Here is a 15,840-nt window from a genome sequence, read left to right as displayed (position 1 = left end):
GTTGCGATTGTAGCCACCTACGTGAGCCACCACAGCGGCCACTTGCCAGTCCCGCCTCCCCGTGTGTGCGCGCGCCCGTGTCGGGGTCTGCGCCAGCTGGGACCGCTGCATTGTCGGCATGCTGCGTGGGGGCGTCTGGAAGGCTTTGTGACCAGGCCGGCTCCCTGCCGGCCTCCGAGAGCACCCAGGCCTCAGAGCTCAGGGTGCTGCCGGCTGACCAAGGTGGACCCTGCCACGTCAAGTGCCCTGCGCCATGTCCTCCACTCTCAGCCACGGGCACCTGAGAAGCAGGGGTGGACCCCGTACTCTCAGGGCCATGCGCAAACTTGGAGGGCGTCTGGAGCAGGCAGGGCAGGCGTTTTGGTGAAGGGCCTGGGGTAAACGGTTTCGGATTTGTGGGCAGGACGAGGCCTCTGTCGCAGCGACACCCCTGCCGTCATCTGCAGAAGCACCAGACAGCACGCTGGCCGTGCACGCGGGCAGGCCACGTGCAGACACCGGGAGGACTTGGCCGCGAGGTCTGCCCGCCCTGCCGCGGAGAGCCCGGAGCTGATGGCGGCCGGAGCCAGCCTTCCCAACCCGTCCTTGTCACCTTTCTCCCCTCCCACCCCCTCCCGCTTCCCCTTCCTCCCCCAGGAAGCACTTCCCCTGGCGTCCAGCTCTCAGTGCTGTGTCATTTCCCTTCTGGTTTCTCTCTCTAAGCGGGGGATGTTCTCGAGTCCGTGCACATGGACGGAGGGATGGAGATGCGCCGTCAGGAAGGCCAGGCTCATGGCGTCACGGGCAGTGCTTTGTGTCGGTGTTGGTGCTGCTCTGCTCCCGTGGCGGCTCTTTGGCCCCTGGAGCTGCCTGCCTGGCTGTCTTGTCAGTTTTCCACGTGTCCTGGGAAGGACTTCTTAGACGTGAGGGCCCAGGGTGTCTGTCGTAGAAGCCACGACCTCCCTGACCCTTTGTCCACCCCCACTGGCCAGGGTCTGGCCGGAACTCCCAGGGCGCTCATGAGGCAGAGCCATTCACATCCGTGACACCTTCACACACTCTTCTTATGCAGCTTTTTGATGTAGAGCCCAGTTTTTCTTGTGGTGACATCGGCTCAGCTTCCTTCTAGTCCCCGTTGGCACAGCGAGTGTCTTTTCATTTTTATTTTCTTTTATTTTTAGTCTCTGTTAACCTTTTGTTTTAAGTGGTTCTTGCCAAAGTGGTAAATTGCTGATTGTTTTTAATTTCATCAGCGTGTTTTTTCGTTGACTTGAATCCATTGAGTTACTACTGTGTTCTCAGCTGGGGTTGCCAGTTTGCTGCACATCTGTTTGCCAGCCTTCCTCTTTGGTTTGCTATTCTTGCTACTGTTTTGTTTTTTTCTTTTCCCTACCTTTTATTTGCTGGGTAAACTTTTTTTCTGCTGGTTTTGAAAGTGTTCGTCCAGTATAAATGAAACGATGAGTATTTTTGCTTCTGATGGTGACGCTTGCTCGGGAGAGTTGCACTCACGCTCCCCCTCGCCATGCACCTCCCAGCACGTCCCTGTGCCCACATCCTGCACAAGATGGGGGACATGCTGGCTCCTGCTCGCTCAGGCCCCCCAGCCCGGCACATTGGGTCATCCAGGTACCAACTTACTTCTGATGGTTGTGGGTACTCGGGTTTCGGGAGAGGCGGGAGTGAATCTTACCAAGTCATTTCTTGGCCTTTACTCCCCGTATCCCGCAAACCCTCCTGAACCTCCAGGTGAGGCTGTGTCCTTCACCTGCATGTTGAAACCTAGCGTAGCTGGGTATAAAATTCCGAGTTTGATTGTTGTTTCCCAGACCTTACACTCACTGTTGTTTTAAAGACACTGGTGCCTGTGGGATGCTTATGGCTTCCGAAGGAAAGCTTCTCAGACCTTTCTGTTCATCTCTCGCGTTCCTGAACATCCTTGTAAGTGACTTGCACGTTCTTCCTTCTGTCTCCTTACTGACACTCAGTGAGCCCCTCGGTCTTCCTCTGATTCCAGGAAGGTTGGGCTCTTTATTTCATCCACTCCAGTTATCTTTCCTCTTTCTGGGGTCCAGTAATGAGGAAGTTGATGCCTGTGTGAATGCCCTTCACGTCTCTGACCAGAGAGAGCTGCCCATGGGTGTGCAGCTGCCGTCCTGTCCTTCAGCCCGGCCTGGAGTCGTCCTCTCCTCTGCTTGCCCGCCATCTTCGTCTTCCTGGCTCCCTCTCTGTGGGGCCCTGGGGGGGGTCTCCAGCTCCTCTTTCTTTCTCACCTTCCAGATATTTTGTTTCTTGTTCACCTCTTTCTTGGCAGCGGTTCCCTGTCTGGAGGAGAGTTTGGGGAGGGAGGCACTGCCCTTGCTCTTGGGATGGAGTGCCTCTGAGGTCCTAACCCACACCCTGCCCCGTGCCTCCTCGGCAGCCCCTGGCCCAGGTGCCCAACTGGGAGGGGCTGGCAGGGGTCAGGGACAGCCCGGGAATCAGCACGGGTGGACCAGTAGGGCCCAGTAGTGTCAGAGAAGCTGCCTTCCCCCTGCCCTGGGGACCTGGGCACGGACCCTGGCCTGCAGAGGTGGCCTGGTGGCCTTGCCGGTGAGATGCTGGCATTGGGGCCTCATCTGGCTGGTGGGGCAGGTGCTGTGCTGATGCTGGCATTGGGGCCTCATCTGGCTGGTGGGGCAGGTGCTGTGTGTTCGGCGCCCTCACACGTGCTGTGCCGTCACCGTGGGATGGGGACACGGCCCCCTCCAGGGGTCTGTCCGGGGTCTTGGGGATGGTGGCCAAGAGCAGATACGTCTCTGTCGCAGGGCTGAAGAAAGACCCGGCCACACTGGTCTCGCAGGCGAGGAAGAGAACAGGGAGCAGCGAGGAGGCCTGTGACCCCACCTCTGCGGCCGCCCAGCTGCATTGGCTCCAGCGCCACTTGCCCCCGGCCTTGCCCCCGAGCCCCAGGTGATGCCCGGACACCCGCCCCTGCCCAGGCAGCCCCGCGTGTGCACCCCTGGCCGGGCAAGCGCCTGCCAACGTCCGTACTGGGGCGGGGGCTGCAGGGGCTGGGGGTCCTCAGCGTTGGTATGTAGGCCAGGCCATGGGGGCGGGCCAAGGTTCTGGGGTTCAAGGGGGCAGGCGTCAGGACACCCCTGGGCCCAGCGTGAGGACCGCAGATCTGAGGCCAGCTCCCCGTGTGGTCTTGGGATGGCCAGCGTTTTCGTAGGGCTTCAGCGGCTGCCCTGGGTTCCAGGTCTGAGGTGGCAAAGGTCACAGCCCAGGTGTGTGACCGGGAGCTCCGGGGGGTGTGGAGAGGCAGGTGGCCGAGGCTGGCTTCCGGCACCACATCACTGAATCCTCCTCTGCTGTCTCCAGGGTGCCGCTGGGTCCAGAGGAGGCCGAGAAGCTGGCGGCAGAGCGGGCCCGGGCGCCTGTCGTGCCTTTCGGGGTGGACTTGTGCTACTGGGGCCGAGAGGAGCCGATGGCCGGGAAGATCCTCAAGTGAGTGCGGGCGTCCCGCGGGTCCTGTGGGCCACCCAGCCTGCCCCCGGCCTGGGCGCAGGGGACACACAGCTGGTGCAGAGCCCGGCTCTGCCATGCAGGCCCTCATGCGTCCCACCAAGCGCAGCTCTCGGGCTCTCGTAGGCACGGTGCCCAGGGTCATACAGCCCTGCCCAGAGGCCCGTGGACCTTCTTTGAACCTCCTTGTTACTCCCTGGGGGGATGTCCCCTGTTGTCTGCCCTGATGGTTGGGCGTCATGACAGACGGCATGAAGGCTTGTCTGCCTAGGACTGGGGTCCGGCCCGGCCCAGCCCACTGCTCCAGGCTCTCCGCCCAGGCCCTCATCACGACCACCCTCTGGTCCTCTGACTCGGATCTCCGCGGGCCGGGCCTGGGGCTCCGCAAAGAGTATCCGGGAAGCCGTCCCTGTTGCTGCGCTGGACGCTTTCTCTCCAGAGTGGGCACGGGGCGGGGGGTGGGCGGATCTGTTCTCTGTTAACCTCCGTTAGGGAGCCCCTGCCCCGGGTCCAGGCCAGGCTAGGGCGGCGGGCCGCCGGGGTGGGGTGGCTGGCGGTGCCCCCGCCGTGCTAAGCGTCCCTGCTCGTCCTGGATGGACTCACAGGCTCAGGGGTGCCCCCTGCTCAGCCACCCAGGCCGGCCTTGCTGCGGGTGCTGTGGTGGCCACCCCGTGACAGCGCTGAGCGTCCGGTCCGTGTGCAGGTCCGACTCTGAGCACCGCTTCTGGAAGCCCCGCGAGGTGGACGCGGAAGTAGAGAGCGCCGCTGTCTCTGAGTCTCTCCGGAGCCGCCAAATCACCTTTGCGGGGCGATTCGAGCCCGTGCAGCACCGGTGCCGTGCCCCCCGGCCCGACGGCCGGCTCTGCGAGCGCCAAGACCGCCTGAAGGTGAGGAGGGTGGAGGGCTGGGCAGTGGGGTGGCCACCTCGGCCAGGCCAGGATGGGGCCGGAGGGAGGCGCTGGGCTCCAGCCTGCTGGTGCCAGGACCTTCCCCCGGGTGGGTGGTCTGACACATGGGCACAGGGCTGGGTTGCTCTGCCCTGGTTCCTGCGTCCCCGCCCACATGTGTCCCCTGAGCGCGCTCTGTGCTGGGCCGGGGGTCCACGGAGGCGGCCCTGTGCGCCAGGCAGGGCTTTGGCCAGACTGACACCAGATCTCCCTCCGCTGCCTGGCTCTGTCACGGCTGCGCCCGAGGGCCCCTCCTTTGAGGGGTGTGTGGGCAGAGGGTGGTGTGGGCTGGCCGTCCCCGAGAGCCGTGAAGGTAGGGATGGCCAGTGACCCCCTCCCGCCTCAGAATTGCTCCGTTCTTTGCCTCAGTGCCCTTTCCATGGGAAGATCATCCCAAGAGATGACACGGGACGGCCCCTCCATCCGGAGGACAGGGCCCGCGAACAGAAGCAGCGGCTGCAGAGGCCGGCGGGGCGCCGAGGTAGGTCCGGGGGACGGGGTAAGGGCATCCACAGCGTGGGGGACACCCTGGACCCCGGCAGCCTACAGGGTGGCCCGTGGTTTCCACGGGTGGTCGCCTGCTGCCTCCCGCTCAGTCATAACTCACAAGCGTGCCCGGGACACACTGTCCTCGGGGCTAGCAGGACACTGAGCGCCAGCCTGACCACATTTTCACACGGCTCCTGACGGGCAATGTGGACACACCCACGGCCAGAAACCAGCTTGTCATCGTTTGTTTGGGTTCTGGGTTCTTAAACCTGTTTTTAAGCAAATGGAAAAACTGAGGCGTGAAAAGTTAACTGGCTGAGCCCCGAGGTGCCTCCAGGACGCCAGCTGCCCCCCCTCCGTCATCTGCTGTCTTGCAGAGCCATGCACGAGGGGCCGGGCAGGAGGGCTGTGGCGTGTGTGGTGTGCGATTTGCGTGCACGTGGACTGTGTGTGCGCGTGTGTGGGCAGAAGGTGAGGGTCCTGCCCGGTGGTCCCAAGCATCCTTGCTGAGCCTCTGAGCCTGGGGTGCTCTCTTGGGGACCTCCTCAGGGCCCCCGTTTTCCAGCCTGTAGGCTGTTTCGTGCCAAACAGAGGGGCTTTCGTGCCAAAGCCACTGAGACGCTGTTCTCCGCCCGTCAGGGAGCTCATCTCATCCTGGCGTGTGAGCCGGTGCTGTGTTCTGGCGTGAGCCGCGGGTGGCGGCTGCTTGGCCCCCAGAGGCCCCTGAACAGCGGGCAGGGTGGTGACCCGCAGAAGCAACATCCCTGGCAGGGCAGCACCCGGGCACGCTTTGCGGGGGGGGGGTGGGGGGGCCCACCGGGGCAGCCCTGACCCGTGTCGACGTCCCGTGGTTTGTCAGATCTGGGCTGGGGTCTGGAGGCCGTGCCGCCTCGGGCCCCTTTTCTTAAAAGAAAGGCCAGGCCCACGGCGCAGAGCCCCCCGAGGCAGAAGGCGACTGTGTCTGTAGGGGTGGTGCTAGTGTGGGTCTCAGCGGGGCCGTGTGTCCTCTTTAGCAGGGTTTTTCCCTTTGTCACGAGAGACAGATGTTAGATTTCGGCCTCACACGCAGGGTTGGCGCCTGGAGCCCTGGAGGGCGGCGGGGAGGGGCCCTGACCCATTAATCCGCGGGCGAGGCCTTGCTTGGTGGCCCACACTCGGGAGCAAATTAAGTGCCTATTTTTGTGTCAGCCCTGAAGAGTATCAGGTTCTGCAGCCCTCGGTGACTTGTTAACAACAGGTATCGGGCCGGGGCCGCGGGGCAGCGCTGGCCAGTCAGATGTGAAATAGCATCTCTTTACTAACTACAGTATCGATCCCCGCCTCCCTCACACGCCGGGCAATTTTCTTTTCCCTGGCGCTAACCTCGGTGACAATGCGCGCGGAGCTCCAGGGCCCGTCAGCACGCAGGACGGCCCCGCGGCCCGGCTCTTATTGATTTTTTTCAAAGGCTTTTAAATTGCTCCTTCATTTTACTGAGATGCTCATTTCATCTCTACTGGGTGCCAGCGTTTTTCCGTTGTGTTTAAACAATTGCTCCATTCACCGGGTTCCTAAACTGTGACGCCTTCTCATTACTGGGAGATAAACTGTTTGGACAGTTTTCCTTAATCTTGGATTAATCGTTCCTGTATCTGGATTGTGCCGCCCCGTATTCCTTCACTTCAAAAATCAACTTGGGGAGGCCTCGCTATCTGTCTGGGTGCGTGGCTTCTCCCTGCTGCTGGACGTGCCCTGCTTGCCGCCCAGCCCCTCTGCCGCAGCCCCTCAAGGGGCTCTTGTTTGCGTGGTGGGCGCCATCGGGCTTTGGGGTGTCCAGCCCCCTTCTGCCAGCCAGGGCCTGGGTCCATAGGTCTGGGCACGCTGGGGGGCTGTGCTGTCACACTCCCGACCAGGGCGGCCTTCCCGAGCCAGCGGGCTAGATGGGGCCTGAATGTCAGGGACCTCCCCCGCCCCAGCAGAAGGAGACTGAGGCGGAAGTCGCTGCCAGGGCAGTGGTGGGTGGAGTTGGGACGCTGGCCTCTGACTCCGATGCCTGTGCCCGCCGCGTTGGGAGCCCCCCATTTAGGCAGTTAACGCTTCCCGTCTTGGCAAACAGGCGCACTGACCTGTCTCTGTTGCAGCCGGGTCTGGTGAGACCAGGCCTTGGGGCCGGGAGACGTTTGTTTCCCTGCGGAGCACCGTCTTCTGACCTGAAGGGCCTGGGCCGTGGCGGGAGGAGCAGGGCCGCCTGCGTGAACCGACACCCTCGTCGCTGGGGCCTGGGGCCTGGGGCCAAGTTATCTTTGGACCAGTAAAGAGGCCGTGGCCACCCTGCTGTGCACGCCCTCCGGCCAGCAGATGGGTCGGAGGCCACGCCTGGGTTCTGGTGGGGCACCGTCAGCCTGGAGGCGGAAGCAGCCTGCGCGTGGCACTGCCCCTGGCCGCCAGCCTCGGTTGCCTTCCTGCCTAAGGGGTCAGTGGAGGCACCCACCTTGGCCTACGGGGCCTTGCGCCCACTCCTCGGGCAGCCGGTGGCCCTCCCTGCCCCAGTGTCAGGGAGGACTCGGGGCTCAGGTGAGGTCGGCGCCGGGAGTTTTCTGCAGTGTCGGGTGTGTTTGCAGCCTGGCAGGACCCTGAGCTCATGAGGGACGTGGAGGCAGCCACTGGGGTGGATCTCGGCTCGTCCGGGCCCGGTGGGAAGGGCAGGCGGCGGCGGTCCGGCCTCACCGACCTCAAGCGGCAGGCGGACACAGCGCGTGCACGCATCGCCAAGAAGGTCTTCGCCAAGTAAGAGCTCCTCGCGGGGTCCCGCCCTCCACCCCAGGCCTGGTGTTGCTGGCGGCGAGAGTGGAGAGGCCGCCAGCCCATGCCCCCACCGCCCACCCCCCACCCCACTGCTCTGGCGGCCAGAGGCGCTCCTCGTGGCGCTGCCAGGTGCCCTAGAAGGCGCGAGGGTGTCTGCGCCCAGGCCCCATGGGCGCCGTCCACCCCGGGCAGAGGAGGCGGCGCCAGGGCCCTGCCCGAGTCGGGTGAGCAGGAGGGCGGCTTCCTGAGCACCCCTGCAGAGCCCCCACGGCTCCTCGCCGCCGGCCTGCCGTGTGCGTCTGCATCCAGGGGAGGGCTCGGCCCCCGGGCTCCGGGCATGAGGCTGGCTCCCCGTGGCTCAGCCAGGGCTGATGGTGCCGTGGGTGCTGGCGCCCGGAGGAGCGGGGGCCGGGGGCGTCCTCCGAGGGGCCGGGAGCTGTGGCCGGAGCCTCTGTGATCTGTGAGGGAGGTTGTGCCTGACCCCTGGAGTGGTACCCGTGTCCGGGTCTCCTCGATGCCAGGCCCCAGCGGCTTCCTCCCAGGCACAGGCGCTACCTCGTCACGGCAGCCAGGCTGGCCGCGAGATGCGCGTTCCTCGCCGGGCGTCGGGCTCTGTGCACAGTGGGGCGAAAGCAAGCTGGGCTGAGTGGATCCAGCGTGTCTTGACCACCTCTGCCCACACGCTGCTTCCCGCCCGGTTGCTGGGCAGGCTGCGCCCTCGTTCTGGGGTGCACCCTGGTGCTGGCAGGATTGGGGATCCTGGGAGCTGCCTTCAGGGCTCAGGGAGCGACGGGAGAGGTGCCAGGACGCGGCCAAGGCCATGTTCGGGGGCAGAGTCACTCACCGCGGTGTCCGGCTCTGGACGGGGAAGCTCTGGCTATTTCCGAGCTGTGTCGCCTGTCCGTAGGGAGCGGACGGGCAGCCGGCCCAGGACCCATGCCTGAGCCCAGCCAGGCTGCAGTCAGCAGCCCGGAGCCCTGGCCGGTGCCTCCCTGATCACGTCTCGCTGTGCTTTCCCTGCAGGGCCGCTGTGCAGAGGGTGGTCACAGCCATGAACCAGATGGACCGGAAGAAGCATGAGAAGTTTGCAAACCAGTTTAACTACGCGCTGCATTAGAGCGCCAGGCCGGGTCCACTCTGGTCGTCAGCTCCTCTTCTGCTGCTGATGAGCTAGGATGGGAAGGCAGACCCGGGTCTGGGCTGTAACAACAGCCACAATTATAGTGTGTATTTAACGTGAAGAAATGGTGCACTTTCTGCTTAAAGCGCCCCAGAGGTGTGGACTCTCCCCTCCTGCGGGGGACCACGGCCATCGCTTACGGGTCTGACTGCCTAGTAGCCTGGGGTGAACTCGGGCAGCCGTGTCCACAGGTGGGTGTCTTGTACAGCCTGTGCCCTCTGTGGTGTGACTCAGGGTCGCTCATCATCCAGGACGAGTGCGCAGCCTCCAGCCCTGCCCCCCAGCCTTCTCTTGCTCGGAGGAAAACCCACATTTCACGTTGACACGAAGGGGAGCCAGCTGTTTGCTCTCGGCGTTGCCAGCTCACAGGCATGTTGGTGGTGGTTCCACGTCAGAATGCAGGGAACTACCTCACTCTTTGTTTTTCTAAAATCCACTTTATTGAGACGTAACTCACGTACCGTAATGTTCACGCCTTTGAAGTGTACGGTTCGGTGATGTTACACTCACTCACAGTGTTGTACAATCTCCACCCCTGTCTAGTTCCAGAACTTCTCATCACCCTAAAAGAAACCCTGCTCCCAGCCCCGGCCCCCTCTGGCCTCCTGTATCTGGATTTGCCTTTGCTGGACATTTCCTGAGAATGGAGTCATAGCAGCCTGTGGCCCTTTGTGTCCGGCTGCCTTCACTTAGCACAGCGTGTTCAGGGTTCTTCCCTGCTGGGGCCTCTGTCTGTGCTTCATGCCTTTTTATGAGCGGATAACTCACCACTGTAGGAACATACTGCACTTTGTTTATCCGTTCATTGTGGGCATTTGGGTTGTCTGCACTTCGGGGTGATTGTGGATGATGTTGCTGTGGCCATTTGTGTACGGGTTTTTGCGGGGGCATATATTTTCATTCCTTTTGGGTTTATACCTACAGGTGGAATGGCTGGGTCACGTGGTAACTCTGTTTAACTTTTACTGATTGAATTGCCAAAACATTTTCCAAAGCAGCTGCACCGTTTTCTATCCCCACCAGCAGTGTATTAGGGTTCTCGTTTCTCCATGTTCTTGCCATCATTTGCTTTTATCAGTCTTTTTAATTTTAGCCATCTTAGTGGGTATGGAGTGGTGTATCATTGTGGTTTTGATTTGACTAATGATATTGAACATCTTTTCATGTGCTTATTGGCCATTTGTGTATTTTCTTTGGTGAAACATCTAGATCCTTTGCCCATTTTAAATTGAATTGTTGTTTTGAGTTGTAAGAGTTCTTTATATATTCTGGATACTAGATCCTTATATGATTTGCAAATATTTTCTCCCATTCTGTGTTTTCACTTTCTTGATCGTATTCTTTGAAACACAAAAATTATGAATTTTGATGATACCCAATATATCTGTTTTTCCTTTTGTCACTTGTGATTTTGGTGTCATGTCCAAGCAGCTGTTGCTTACTCGAAGGTCATGAATATATACTCTTATGTTTTCTTCTAAGAGTTTTAAGATGTAGCTGTTCATTTTAGGTCTTTGGTCCATTTTGAGTTAATTTTTCTTTTTTAATTTTATTTATTTATCTTTTATTTATTTATTTTTGGCTGTGTTGGGTCTTTGTTGCTGCACATGGGCTTTCTCTAGTTGCGGCGAGCAGGGGCTACTCTTGGTTGCGGTGCGCGGGCTTCTCATTGTGGTGGCTTCTCTTGCTGTGGAGCACAGGCTCTAGGCGTGCTGGCTTCAGTAATTGTGGCTCGCAGGCTCTAGAGCGTAGGCTCGGTAGTTGTGGCTCGCGGGCTCTAGAGCACAGGCTCGGTAGCTGTGGCACACGGGCTTAGTTGCTCCGTGGCACGTGGGATCTTCCCGGACCAGAGCTTGAACCCGTGTCCCCTGCATTGGCAGGTGGATTCTTAACCACTGTGCCACCAGGGGAGCCCCATTTTGAGTTAATTTTTGTCTGTGCTTCATTCGTGTGGATATTCAGTTGTCTCAGCATCATTTGTCGAAAAGATTATTCTTTCTTCCATTAAATTGTCTGCACTTTTCTTGGTCATCAGTTGACAATAAATGTGTGAATTTATTTCTGGACTCTCACTTCTATTCCCTTCACCTATATATCCTATGCTACTGCTACAATGTCTTGATTAATGTAGCTTTATGGTAAGTTTCGAAATCCTCCAACTTTGTTCTTTTTAAACATTGTTTTGGCCATTCGGGGTCTTTTGCATTTCCAAACAAATTTTTGAGCCACCTCACGTGTCTGTCGCTGTTGCTAAAAATAAAGGGTATTGGAATCTCAAAAATGAATGAATGAATGAATGAATGAATTTGTGCCACCAAAAAAAAAAAAAGTGGGGGCATCTGAGATTTTAGGGATTGTGTCGACCCTAGAGATCACTTTGGAAAGTATAGCTGACCTTTGAAAAGCACAGGTTTGAACTACACACTACACAGGTCCACTTACACAAGGACTTTTTCAGCAGTAGATACTGCAGGGCCGCGTGAGCCGTGGCTGGTTGACTCCTTGGAGGAGAACCACAGACGCAGGGGCTGACGGTACAGTTACACGTGGATTTTTGACTACATGGAGGGTAGGCTCCCCTAAACCCTGAGATGTTCAAGGGCCAAGTGTAATGTCATTTTAATATTAAATTTTCTAATTAGTGAACTTACTAGCTTTCCATTTATTTAGGTTTTCTTTATATTTTCTCCGTGTTTTGTAGTTTTCAGTATACAAGTTTTGCATTTATTTTGTTAAATTTATTCTTAAATGTTTTATTCTGTTTGATGTCATTGTAAATGCAACTCTTCTCTGAATTTCATTTTTGGATTGTTCATTGCTAATGCATAGAAATACAACTACTTTTTTTATGTTGGTCTTATATCCTGAAACCTTGCTGAACTCACTTATTAGTTCTAATAGTTGTGTGTGTGTGTAGATTCCTTAGGATTTTCTATACACACTATCATGTCATCTGCAAGAGAAAGTTGTATTTCTTTCTTTGCAATTTGGATTCCTTTTATTTCTTTGTCTTGCCTAGGTGCTCTGGCTAGAGCCTCAGTACAGTGCCAGATAGGATTGGAGAGACCAGACATCCTCGTCTTGTCCCTGATCTGAGAGGAAAAGCTTTCAGTCTTTTACCATTGAGTGTAATGGTAGCTGGGTTTGTAGATGGCCTTGTATCAGATTGAGGAAGTTTCCTTATGTTCTTAGTTTGTTGAGTGTTTTTGTCGTGAAGGGAGTTGAATTTTTGTCAAATACACTTTCTACATCTATTGAAATGATCGTGTGGTTTTGGTCCTTTATTCTTTTCGTATGGTGTGTTACATTAAGTGTTTTTCATATGTTGAACCACACTTGCGTTCATGGGATAAATCCCACATGGTCAGTTTCAGTAGTCTGTATATTTCTAGGAATTTGTCCATTTCATCTAGGTTATTTGTTATCGTTTGTTGACATACAGTTGTTCATAGCATTACTTTATAGTCATTTTTATTTCTGTAAGGTTGATAGTAATGTCTCTTCTATCATTCCTGATTTTAGAAATCTGAGTCTTCTCTCTCATTAATTTTCTTGGTTAGTCTAGCTAAAGGGTTATCAGTTTTACTGATCTATTCAAAGTTGTTTTTCTCTATTATTTTTCATTTTTTACTTAATTTCCACTCTAATCTTTATTATTTCCGTTGGGTTGCTTTGTGTTTAGTATTTTTCATTCTTTTTCTAGTTTCTTAAGTGGAAGTGTAGCTTATTGATTTGAGATCTATCTTCTGTGTAACGTAGGTGTTTACAGGTGTAAATTTTCATCTAAGGATTGCTTTAGCTTCATCCCATACGTTTTGGTATGTTGTGTATCCATCTTTATTTATCTCAAAAGTATTTTCTAACTTCTCTTGTGATTTCTTATTTTACCCATTGTTTTTTTTTTTAATTATTAGCACCTTTAATTATTATTTATTTATTTATTATTATTTTTTGGCTGTGTTGGGTCTTCGTTTCTGTGCGATGGCTTCCTCTAGTTGCGGCAAGCGGGGGCCACTCTTCATCGCGGTGCGAGGGCCTCTCACTATCGTGGCCTCTCTTGTTGCGGAGCACAGGCTCCAGACGCATGGGCTCCGTAGTTGTGGCTCACGGGCCTAGTTGCTCCGCGGCATGTGGGATCCTCCCAGACCAGGGCTCGAACCCGTGTCCCCTGCATTAGCAGGCAGATTCTCAACCACTGCGCCACCAGGGAAGCCCCTTACCCATTGTTTATTTAGGAGTTTGTTGTTTAATTTCCACATACTTGTGAATTTCCCAAATTTCCTTCTGTTATTTGATTTCTCATGTCATTCTGTGTAGCCAAAGAACACATTTTGTGTGATTTCAGTTCTTTAAAATTTGAGACTTATGATCTATCCTGGAGAGTGTTTTATGTGCAGCTGAGAAGATGAGTATTCTGCTGTTGATGGGTGTTCTGTAGAGTCTGTTAGGTCTAGCTGGTTTATAGTGTTGTTTAAGTCTTCTTTTCCTTATTGATCTTTACCCCAGCAGTTAAATCCATTATTGAAAGTGGGGTATTGAAATCTCCAACTATTATTGTTAAATTATTTATTTCTCCCTTCTCTGTCAGTTTTTGCTTTGTGTATTTTAGGGCTCTGTTAAGTGCCTATATGTTTATACTTCTTATTTCTTCTCGATGGGTTGACCCTTTATAGCGCAGCCTTCTCTGTCTCTAGTACTAAACAGTTTTTGCCTTAAGGTCTCTTTTTTTTTTTTTTTAGTTGTGGCTCCTGGGCTGTAGAGCACAGGCTCAGTAGTTGTGGCGCACGGGCTTAGTTGCTCTGCGGCATGTGGGATTCTCCCGGACCAGGGCTCCAACCCGTGTCCCCTTCATTGCCAGGCGGATTTTTAACCACTGCGCCCGCAGGAAAGCCCCAGGTCTCTTTTGTATGATGTTAGCGTAGGTTTTGGTTGTTTGCATGGTATATCCTTTTCCAGCCTTTCACTTTCATTGTATCTCTGAATCTAAAGTCTTCCTTATGGACAGCATATATTTGATCATGTTTTTAAATCTGTCCTACCAAGTCTCTGCTGCTTGAGTGGAGTGTTTAATCTATTTACCTTTAATGTAATTGCTGATGAGGTAAGATTTATGTCTGCCATTTTTCTATTTTTCTACATGTCTTTTTAAATCTTTCTTCCTCTGTTACCTTTTTTTCTTGTGGCTGTTTAATTCCCTTGTAATACTTTAATTCCCTTGTGTCTCTACCACTATTCTTTAAGTAATTTTTTTCAGTGGTTGCTTTGAGGACTACGATGAACAACTTAATACAATCTAGTTTGGATAAATAACAACTTAATTTCAGTAATGTACAAAAACTGCTCCATTAGAGCTCTGTTTCCTTCCAGCTCTTTTCTGCTGTTTTTGTCATACAAATTGCATCTTAATAGATTGTAAGCCCATCAACATAATTTTGTAATTATTGCTTTATGTAGTTGTCTTTTAAATGAGATAGGAAAATAAAAGGTTTACAAACATAAGCACATTTATACTATCTCTTATCTGGCTCTGTAGTTCCCTTTCCCAGTGCCCTAATTTCTCTTTGAGGATTTGAATCTGGTATCTTTCACTTCAACCTGAAGCACTCCCTTCAGTGTCTCTTGTAGGGCAGGTCTGCTAGCAGTGAAGTCTCTTCATTTTTGTCTCTCTGGGAATGTCTTCATTTCTCCTTCGTTTTGAGGAATAGTTTTGCTGGACGCAGAATTCTTGGTTTAACGGTCTTTTTCTTGCAACACTTTGAGTGTGTCATCCCACAGCCTCCTGGGCTGCAGGGTTTCTGGAGAGAAGCTAGCTGTTAGTCTTTGGAAAGAAGCCTTGAACACGAGTTGGGTTTTTAATTGCTGCTTTCAAGATGCTCTGTTTGTCTTTATCCTCTGACTGTTCTAACCACGAAGTGTCTAGTTAAGGTCTCTGTGTGTGTCCTGCTTGGAATTTGTTGAGCTTCTTGGTTGTAGAGATTGTTTCTCATCAAACTTGGCTGCTATTTCTCCTAAGATTCTTTCTGCCTTGTTCCCTCTCTCCTCTCCTAGGACTCCCATCATGTATACACACTTGGTTGATGGTATCCATTGGCCTCTGAGGCCTGTTCATTTTTCTTCGTTCTTTTTTCTGTGTCTCAGACTGGACCTGTTGACTTATCTTCAAGGCAGCTTAGTGACTAGCTAATGATTGGACAGAGATTTCCTTAAATGCTTTGATCCAGTGAGTCTGGTGGTTTTCCGACTAGCTGTGTGTGCGTGTGTCCGTGTGTTGGGCACACCTTCAGTGCTCTGCCAGCCAGTTGCTGACTCTGCCTTGGCTCTCAATTGATGAATGTTTTGGTCTTTGCTCCATGAGAAAGTAGCATGTTATAGTTTTAATTGACGTTTCTCTTAGGAGTGAGAGCAAGCATTTTTCATAATGTTAAAGCATTCATTGTTTATCCTTTTCTGTGAATTGTATTCCATACCCTTTGCCCATTTTTCTGTTAGCTTATTGGTTTCTTATTAAACTGTGGGAGCTCTTTATTCAGTAACAAGCTGTACATGATGAGTCACAAATGTTTCCTCATTTTATCTTCTGACTTTGCTTATGTTGTTTTCCGCCATGTAGATTTTTTATGTAGTTGAATTTAACCAACCTTTCATGGCTTCTGAGTTTTGTATTCCTTCCCCACTCAAAGATTGTATTAAAAAATTCTTCCATCTTTTCTTCTAGTAGTTTTATAGGTTGCATTTTCATGTTTAAGTCACTGATCTACTTACCATTTATTTTGATATAAAATATGGCTCTGGAAATTCAGTTTTTTATTTTAAATACCCATCCAGGTGTCCCAACACTAGTAATGAAATCATTTGTTTTTGCAAATTTAAAATACTGCCATTATCATTTGTTAAAGTCCCTACGTACAGTGGTTCTATTTCTGAACTTTGTTCTATCTCATCAGCTCGTCTGCC

The 15,840-nt window shown here is 53.7% G+C and overlaps 1 protein-coding gene across 4 annotated transcripts in view; it reads left to right on the top strand.

The window, feature by feature from the left end:
* Positions 1-11,664, top strand: part of UVSSA (UV stimulated scaffold protein A) — a 29,511-nt gene extending 17,847 nt beyond the window's left edge. For 3 of the 4 annotated variants that reach the window (XM_068543599.1, XM_068543598.1, XM_068543600.1), the window contains exons 9-14: positions 2,787-2,931; positions 3,343-3,468; positions 4,190-4,373; positions 4,803-4,914; positions 7,523-7,688; positions 8,730-11,662. In XM_068543599.1, coding sequence (XP_068399700.1) covers positions 2,787-2,931; positions 3,343-3,468; positions 4,190-4,373; positions 4,803-4,914; positions 7,523-7,688; positions 8,730-8,823 — 827 coding nt within the window. In that variant the 3' untranslated portion in view covers positions 8,824-11,662. Of the gene's footprint in view, positions 1-2,786; positions 2,932-3,342; positions 3,469-4,189; positions 4,374-4,802; positions 4,915-7,522; positions 7,689-8,729 lie in introns of all 4 variants that reach the window. The other variant, XM_068543601.1, reaches the window with a different exon arrangement.
* The last annotated feature ends 4,176 nt before the right edge of the window (positions 11,665-15,840 follow it).

The sequence above is a fragment of the Eschrichtius robustus genome, chromosome 4, assembly GCF_028021215.1.
Source record: "Eschrichtius robustus isolate mEscRob2 chromosome 4, mEscRob2.pri, whole genome shotgun sequence".
NCBI lineage: Eukaryota > Metazoa > Chordata > Mammalia > Artiodactyla > Eschrichtiidae > Eschrichtius > Eschrichtius robustus.
This window is presented reverse-complemented; position numbering and strand designations above follow the sequence as displayed.